The sequence below is a fragment of the Carex rostrata genome, chromosome 15 (assembly GCF_964058835.1).
Source record: "Carex rostrata chromosome 15, lpCarRost1.2, whole genome shotgun sequence".
Taxonomy (NCBI): Eukaryota; Viridiplantae; Streptophyta; class Magnoliopsida; order Poales; family Cyperaceae; genus Carex; species Carex rostrata.
The window spans coordinates 4,226,188-4,235,551 of record NC_135932.1 but is presented as its reverse complement, the minus strand read 5'-3'; the positions used below and the strand labels follow the sequence as shown (position 1 = coordinate 4,235,551).

At 32.4% G+C, this 9,364-nt stretch overlaps 1 protein-coding gene and 1 long non-coding RNA gene across 3 annotated transcripts; both read right to left on the bottom strand.

Moving 5' to 3' along the window:
- Positions 1-1,567: 1,567 nt before the first annotated feature.
- LOC144566835 (putative carboxylesterase 18) lies at positions 1,568-4,138 on the bottom strand. The gene is made up of 2 exons (XM_078316867.1): positions 3,464-4,138; positions 1,568-2,057 (listed from the first exon to the last, which is right to left on the bottom strand). Exons 1-2 carry the CDS (start codon positions 4,043-4,045, stop codon positions 1,644-1,646), a joined length of 996 nt encoding a protein of 331 aa, XP_078172993.1. The 5' UTR covers positions 4,046-4,138; the 3' UTR covers positions 1,568-1,643.
- A 3,497-nt stretch (positions 4,139-7,635) lies between these two features.
- On the bottom strand, positions 7,636-8,900 carry LOC144566304 (uncharacterized). 2 transcript variants are annotated; one of them, XR_013515170.1, is made up of 3 exons: positions 8,758-8,900; positions 8,104-8,526; positions 7,636-7,732 (listed from the first exon to the last, which is right to left on the bottom strand). It is a non-coding gene; the product is annotated as an uncharacterized LOC144566304 (long non-coding RNA). The 2 variants fall into 2 exon arrangements; XR_013515169.1 differs by lacking the exon at positions 7,636-7,732 and having other exon boundaries at positions 8,066-8,526.
- Between the last annotated feature and the right edge of the window lie 464 nt (positions 8,901-9,364).

Below are 9,364 nucleotides of genomic sequence, written 5' to 3'. Positions count from 1 at the left end.
ATTAGTGTTATATTTAGACTTGTGATATCCAACTGACAAATAAAATCAAAGTTCACCAAAAAAGTAAAATCAAAGTTATAAAGAGTTACGACATCACTTCATAAATATATCAAATGTTTTATTTTTTTGCATACACTTTAAACAAGAAAAATTTTTCTTCACAAAATTATTTAAATCAAAATACTAAGATCTCTAAAAAAAAAAAAAAAAGAGGACCGCCCGTCCCACGGGCGGTCCGCTAGTGCTGTGACCCGCCCGTGGGCCAGGCAGTCCGCTTGTGTTTTGGGCCGCCCATGGGCCAGGCGGTCGGGGCATTTATAAAAAAAAAAATTAAATCGGGGGGCATTTTTAAAACTTTCTTTTTTTTAAGGGTATTAAAAAAATGGCCGGAAATAATTTATCATCACATACAGATTAAAAATTGATTTGTTCCACCGTTATAAAACACAGTATAGCAAAATAAATTTATATCTTGGAATTAAAACAATGCAAAACTTCGGGTCTAATTTGTTGTCAATTGTGGATCCCTCTTCATGATTTTTTTTACCGACTAGAAATTAATATTGATAATGAGAAATAAGAATCCACCGTTTTAATATGCATTTCTGTTGAATTTAATTTTCTTCTACTTTGCTTCTTGTGTGCAGGTATCTATATTGTTTTTATTTGAACAACCATATTATTCTCTGCATCAAAATGGTAAAACCGGTGATGTTAATGTCAGTGCAGACTGTGATATAACCAAGAAACCATAATGTGACATATATCAGTGCAGCCCATAACATGCCATCCTATCAAATGCATTTAAAGTTTCCTATACGGAAATAAAATTACTTTATTAACTTCCTTTAATTAATAACAATAATTAATTAATTAGAAGCAAAATAAGAAGGAGCAAAATTAGATTAAAAACAAAATAATTCTCTTAACAGTCAAAAATAGAATGTATGCTCTTAAAATGGCACTCTCCATAAATTAAAGATGGTCGAGGCTCAAGTAAGGTCCAACCGTCCAAGGCATGCACTGACAATATTCAGTACCTGTACAATGACATCTTTTGTCATGAAACAAATTGCACCGACGAAGTCGCAATGACTCAGATCTGTTGCGACCGAGTAGGGTTAATTAAAATGTCTGATTTCGTTCTCCAATCAAATCCGACATTCTTATTTCTGTTTCAAAAATTCAATCAGAAATTTGAACCGTTCAACACAATTTTCATATTAAAAATCTTCATATTAAAATTTACTTGATAACCGAATTATGTATTTTTAAGAACTTTTAAAATAGATATAAAATTATTATTTTGGTTGATTCAGAATCTTATGATTTTGTACTGATAAAAATATAATAAAAAGTTTTCAAAAAAATATAAAATTTAGTCTCTTAACACATTATAATATGGAAATCATGTTGAGTATTTCGGATCAATTATTTAAATCTTTGATAATGAAAATAATGATGTGGTATATGATTGAGGTAAAAAAACAATAGACATTAATTTTAATTTTAACATCGTATAACTAATTAGACCAACTAATTAATTACCGGCCATCGGCACAAACCATTAACCAAAGAAATGAATTAATTATTGAAATTTCGGTGCCTAAATTTTGCTGGCAAAAAAAAAAAAAAAAAAAAAATCAGCTGCTTTTATGTTCATCAATGAAGGTTTTAATCTCGTCAACAAGCTCCATCCATTCTTCACACTTCGTGTAGAGATAGAAGCCATGAAACGAGTCGGGATACAGCGCCAGCCGTACATTGTGCTTCATTCCGTTCAACCACTCGTAGTATTTCAGCTGCCAGTCTCTGAGTATGTCGTATCCCGCAGCCGCCACCAACACCGGCGGGAACCATTCCTCTAACTTGGTTGTTGTCCCGAACGGGTGTGCGCACTCATGGTTTCGGTTCGCTCCTTCGGGCAGGAACACCTTCCAGTACCAGTCCATTCTCTCTGTGGTGAGAACCGGGAGGTTTTGGTTCTGAATATCTCCGGTGGTTCGCTCCTCGCCACCGAACATCGGTGTGATTGGTATTGCTCCTTTGATGTTGATCTGATTGAATATGAAATTAAAAGAAATTATTGAATTAATAAGTTGTGAACATTGACTTTTTCGATTAAATGTACCTGTGGCAACAGATGCTTAATTTGAAGTTAATTTAAAGAGAAAATTCCAGCCTTCGCACTTAAATTGTTTGAGCTGGCTCATGCATATGATTGGTGTGCTAGATTGACTATATTTGGTTTTAGATGTATATTAAATTTCGTATTTTCTACGTATTATAAATGGAATGTTAATTTTGTTATTTTTAATTTAAAGAGAAAGAGACCTCATAAAATTATTTATTCGAAAAAAATGTTGGTACATTTGTTGAATTATTCTATATTGCTTATTTTATCGTTAAACATTTAAATTTGTATCTCTCATTTTAAATTAAAGTACTTTCTTATTTCTCATTAAAATACTCAAATATATTATTTTCCCCAATTTAAATTAAAATATTTTTCTATATTCTCTTTTGTTCATTAAATCTGAAATTTCCAAATATAATTAATTATGTAGTTCTATTTAAATATGTACTTATTAACAACTGTTGATATTTCAAAAGTTAATCGTTTACAATTGTTAGTACAAATTTGTTTATAGATGGATATTTACCTATTTAAAGACTTAGCAATCTACTTGGTAGTTTGTCAAACTTGATATTTAGATATGCAAGGGTTGAGACTAATGTTTTGTTAGTACATAATATACTTTTATTATTGTGGTTAGAATTTTAATTTGTTATTACAGAAACTTGAGTTCAAGTTCCAATTATATATTATGTATTTTAAATTTTAGCTCTTCCTATATAAAATTTCTAGTTCTGCCCTTTTTTGTATAGAATACTTTTGTTTCAAGGTGATTGAAAAATAACGCACACTTGGATATTTATTGAGAAGACTTTCATCAGAAAAGATGCATGAAGTGTGAAAGCATCAACAAAGCATAAACTAATGAAATCTAAAGAGATTTGTTTGATAATACACAATAATATTTTTGTTCTAAATAATTAATTATATTTAAAAAGTTTCATATTTAACTAACATGAGAAAAATAAAAAATATTTAAATTTTAAATTGGGAAAATAAGAGATTTGAGTGTTTTGATGAGAAATAAAAAAAAAGTGTTTAATTTAAAAAGGAGAAATAACATATTTGAGTGTTTTGATAGAGAAACAAGAAAGTATTTTTAATAAGAAAATAAGTAATTTAGAATATTTCAGTAATACACGGAAAATTCTCTCTAAAATAAAACACTTACACAGGACTGGGTCCCAGGATCCTGACCCATACAGTCTTTTTTGACTGCTCTTTCCAGTAATCCAGTATACTGTATACAGTATACACATAAGCGTCTTTCCTCACATTTCCCTTTGACAAAACTAAATTTTAGATTTTTTTTTTCTTAAATAATACCTTTTCCCAACTGTCAACGGTAGCAGCCCATCGGCGCGCCACGTGATGAACAATATTTCCACCGGCAGTGTCCCCGGCAAGAAAACAACTCCCCAAATCCAGATCCAAACTCGACAAGATATCAACGGACCCGAGACCGCCCGAATCCAAGAACCTCAACACGTCAACACCGTCATCGTAAGGCGCTGGGCACCTGTGCTCCGGGGAACGCCTGTAGTTAACCGATGCAATCACCGCGTGCAATCCCGAACACATCCTGCGGCCCCAGTCGTCATATGAAACCAAATGGGGTGATGCAAAGGCGAACCCACCCCCGTGGAAATAAACAACCAGAGGGAGCTTTTCTGCTTCTTCTTCGTTCATGGACGGAACAAATATGCGCACAAAGAGGTCTCGGGTTGAGTCGATAATGACGTCAGCAGTGGAGACTCCGGATTTCGGTTTGGGGTCGGCAGGGGCTAAAGGCTCGAAAAAGGCGAGGAGACGGCGATTGACGGTGTCATCGTGCCCGATTGCACGGTTTGTGATGAAGCTGAAGAGGCCGAGTTGGATTCTGGCTTTCAGGGGTATAGAAGGTGCCATGATGAAGAGATTAAAGAAGAGAGGTACAGAATATGAATCTGATAGGTACGGTTACTGAGATTGGTTAGGAGATGGAAGGCATTTATTAGTTGAGGATTTTCTATTTCCAACGATCTGTATGATTGTATCCTTTTTTGGGGATAAAATATCTACAAGTCCAATTTCTATTCAAAGTGACACCAGCAACGAATATTGTATCCTAAATTGACTTATTTGCCTACGGGTTGTTAAAGAAAAGCAAGAAAGATTTGACTTAATTAGTAAGTTCCTTGTTTTGATTTAAAAACAGCACACAGTTTTAACGAAAGAGAAAAATGGTTCTTTGCATACAATAAAATAATAGAATGCACAATCTGCTGCAGTCCGTGTATTGGAGAAATATTCTTCTTGTAAATTGAATCAAACTATTGAAACCGATATGATAGTTTTAAAATTTCGGCACATATCAATGACTTCCTCGGAAACATCGATTAAAAATATATAAAGGGAAATATATGCTTAGCTCTGAATATATTTAATATGTAGTTCCCTTTTATAAATATATTGTACAAGCAAATACTTAATTTTTTTTTTTTAACAATAAACTAGTTGATTGATTTTAAGAGTGGAACTAGTATGTTCTTAAATTCATCAAGTATTTTTTGAATTCAATTGTAAAATTTATTGAATTAGTTTTAAACGATGAATCTAAATTATTGAAATTCATCCACCTCACGAGTGATGTGTCAAAGTGCAAAAATGATAAACTTTCGAATTAATTTAGTATAAAATCAAGCAGTCAAAATTAAAAAATCTATAAATTAATTTTCATGCATTCATTTTTTAATCATTTTTTTTACCACTTGACTATATACAAAATTCGTTTGAAATTTAAGAATTTCTCATGTAGACGCATAGCTCATAAGGTAGATGGACAACATTTGGAATTCATTGTTTGAAGTAAATCCAATAAATTCAAGAGTCGAGTTCATAAAAAAACTTGGTGAACTTAAAAACACCCTAGTTCTACTCTGTTTTTAATACATAATAAAAAATTAAATGATCAAGTAATTGTGTATTTTAATATTAAATCAATTACTTCTAACCAAAAATCGTTCTTGTAAACGCTAGATTATTTTTATGTTTATTTAACACTTTTATTTTTATTAAAAGTAATTCGTTCAAAATTTAAAAAAAATACGCATTATTACCGTTATATTTTTCATGATTATACGATAAACTAATTATCTAAGTGTTTAAAATATTATATATATGTTAAACTTGAACTAAATAAGATCAGAGGTGATCGCAAAACGAACACAAAAAGGATGAACTTTTCTCATGAGTCATGACTCAATATATAATTCCTCTAAAAATGGAACAATTTCAATGGAAGCAGATATTATATATGCTAGGAAAGGTGATATGAAATCCGAGTTTAATCAATTTGTGGACAAGTCGAATGCAAGTAAGATTTTTTTTTTAGTGGAATGCGAATAAGATTTTTTTAACGTTGATTTATTAGATAAGAACATATAAAAAGTTGTTAATTTATTAGATGAGGGTACAAATGTAAACTATGATGTATAATTCTTCTAGAAAATATGAATTTCTCTTATGACTCAATATATAATTCCTATAGAAAAGGAAGAATTTCAACAGAGAGACAAGTCAATTATATTACAATTTATTTTTCCTTGATTTATTCTATTGGATAAGAATATAGAAATAAAAATATTGTCAACTTAGCAGATGAAGGTACGAATGCAAGCTACTATCTATCTTTTCATCCTATTCGCTGCGATAATTTTTTTTAATTATATAATTAATAATGACGGTGAGATTAATATATGCGACATTTTATACCATAATTCAATTAGTAATAAATATTGTTCAAAATAGTGACATCAACAAATATATATTGTTATGTTTTATATTATCATGCACATTGGCAAATTGTTACTGCATAACACCATAGAATTATCCATTAAATAATAATACAAATAAAGCTAAGTTTAAAAACCAACATTTAATCTAGTGACAATGAACAATACTCTCCGCGTGAAAATATTAATGATCTCAAATATGAGTTGAATTATGAGATCAAGCCTCATGATTAATGATCTCGAACCTAGAAGGGAGTGTTGGATTATGAAAATATTAATGGCAATGAACAACACTCTCTCCTAAGTTCGCAAGTTGGATTATGAAAATTAAAGTGTTATTGAGAAGTGTTCTTGAAAATATTAATGATCTCGAACCTGGGAGGAAGTGTTGTTCATTGCTATTAGTAAAATATTAATGAACAACACTTCAAAATATTAAGCTATCAAAAATATTAATGATCTCAAGAACACCTTAATTTTACTCCATTCATTGATCTCTAATTCTTTATTTAATTATGGTTAAAATAAATAGACCTGCACATGATTTTAAATCAGCCTTGGAGATCAAGTCTTTTGTGCTTGCACTGCGCAGTCTGATACCCATTGAATTTACTCTAGGTTCAATAGGTCTCAAATTAAATTGTCCGTTCCGCTTTGTGATCTGTGTACTCTGCTTTAATATTCGTATAGTTTCATATCTTTTTATGTACACAAATCTTAAAGTGAATCGGACAATTATAGAATTTATTGGATCCAAAATAAATTCAATGAACATCAAATGTACTCTTTTCTCATGCTATTTGTAGTCTTCTACTAGAGACATTTATGTGCCTCTTGGGCTGAAATCCCATATACTGTATCTCTGGCTTGTAATTGATTCAAAATATGAGGTCCAAACAATTGTAACTTCATGACTATTTCAAAAGTTATAAAGCGTTCTTTCACAGAGGATAGTTAGAATCAGTGTTTTAAATAGCGCGCTATAGCGCCGCTATAGCGTTTTCCAACCAAAAAAGCTATGGCGCTATGCCCAAATAGCGCCGCTATAGCGCGCTATTCCGCGCTATAGCTCCGCTATTTGAGCATAGCGCGATTTTTTTAACCCGTACGCTATTTCGCGATAAACGCTATTTAAACCATTGGTTAGAATACAAGAAATTTATCATAAATTTTAGTGTTCAATAATTTAGAAGGAGAAGTGTTGAAATTAATAATTCTAATGTAAACCCGTAAAAAAAATGCTTCCTTATGAAAAAAAAACTGAAATATTCATAGCAGATCTGATTTAAAAGTGACCAAATTATTTGATAAAAATAATATATCACACTGCAACATATAGCTTACGACTTCGCTTTTATTTTACTTGCAATCTCTATAAAATAACAATTTTCCAACAACCAAATTCCAAAACATGAGCATTCACATTAAGCAAAAAAAAAAAAAAAAAATTAGTATCACGTTCCGCGTGTATGTGAATAAAAGTAGGAGTGTACCACCGATTTTATTAAAATGAAATCATTCAAAAGATATATGACCGAAAATGTACTTGCTTCAAAATCACACACAATATTCAGAAATTACAACAGCTAATATAACAAGCTACACCAAAAGCAATATACCACTAAACAAATGCCAAAGTAGCAAATCAGACCGTAAACTAAGTCAAATCACACAAAGACTAATGTAGCAGCAATTCTTCAATGTTTTTTTTTTTTTTTTTAAATCCAATGTTTCTTTCTCTCCCAGATCCAGGGTTTGGGCTTGTCAGAGTAAGTACTTGCCTCTATGAATTCTCTTGTACCATTTGTTGCTCTGTAAACATCTGAGTGATATCACCAGGAAAAAAAATACATGGTAAATTAAGATAGATGAATTATCACATTTGGCCTTACACCAAAAATAGCTAATGAAATAATTTGAACATAAATTATTTCTGTTGAGCCATACTGTTTAGAACAACACTTCTAACCATTCTACAAGTAATCAATCTTTTAGAGGGATCAGTGCATCAATTATCCACAAATCTTCTATTGTCATATTAAATTTAGCTATCCAATTCCAGATGCACGCAATAAAAAATGACATTGATGACATGTGACAGCTTAATTTATGATTTGGAATGTATATATTGTGATCTTCTAAAAACTTGGAGACATTGTATCTGTATCTTGTGTTTAAAGAAATGACGCATACATGATTTCACTAGCTTCTCTGTTCCTTGATAAATGCCTTCATCTCTTCAATCACCTGCCCTGATTGTACAAACTCAGGAAACACATAGAAACCATGGATTGCATCTGAATACTCCACCAGTCTCGCGACCTTCCCCTGTGCCTTTAACATATTGTAATACCTCTTCTGCAAATCTTGGAGCGGATCGTACCCTCCGATCACCACCATTGCCGGTGGAAACGCCTCTTCAAGCATCCCAACTGCATCACCGAACCCGTGTGTCGCCTCGTGATTTCGATCGGCCCCTTCTGGCAAGAAGGCCTTCCATCCTCAATCGGCTCTCGCCATGGAAATCACTGGGATGCCCTCGAGGCGAAGCTCGGCTTCTGTTTGTTCTTCACTGCCAAAGTACGGTTGGAGCACCACGATTCCCTTGATCCTCATCTTTCAAAGAAAAGCATATAGTTTTGAATGCCAAATAATTAATTCTACTCAAATGGTAAAATTTCCGAATGTTTTGCTTGCTAAATTTGGGGGGAACAAAAAGGTGCTCTTAACTGTACACATTTGCCCCTTCAAAAAAAAGAAAAAGATTTTTCATGTCTAACCATAATTTCTTTTCCAATTTGAATTCATTCTAATACAAAAACAGATAAAATAAAAATATGACCTTACCGTTTCCCAGCTATCAACAGCAGCAGCCCACCGCCGTGTGACATGATGTATGATGTTCCCTCCGGCACTATCACCGGCAAGAAAGCAGCTCCCAAAATCCAATCCAAACCTGATAATATCCCAACAGAACTGATCCCGCACTAATCCAGATACCTCAGCACGTCAATCCCATCATCATACTGTGCCGGGCACCTGTGCTCCGGTGCAAGCCGGTAATTCACCGAAAGCACCACCGCACGCATCTCACGACAAATCCTGCGGCCGAAAAATGGATAATTTCTAGACGTTGATTTTTGAACTTATTGATTCACATAAAAACAAAATTAAAATGTGATATTTTTTTATGAGCACATAGAGAAAATAATATAGATCACATCTAACGGTTTTATTTTGACTTTTAAGTTTTAAATTTTGAGTTATTAAAGTTTTAAAAAATGGAGGCATGATGGAGGCACAAAAAATGGAGGCATTTGAACCCTCCTCTATATTATATTATATATACATATATTATATTATATATACATGAGGAGGGTTCAAATACCTCCATTTTTGGTTCCTCCATCATGCCTCCATTTTTAAAAACTTTAATAACTAAAAATTTGAAACT

What these genes read in the sequence shown, in the direction of transcription:
- LOC144566835 (XM_078316867.1), bottom strand. Translation starts at nt 4,045, where the DNA reads ATGGCACCTTCTATACCCCTGAAAGCCAGAATCCAACTCGGCCTCTTC. An exon ending in CCGTTGACAGTTGGGAAAAG is followed by an intron (nt 2,058 to 3,463) that starts GTATTATTTAAG and finishes ATATTCAATCAG; the next exon opens with ATCAACATCAAAGGAGCAAT.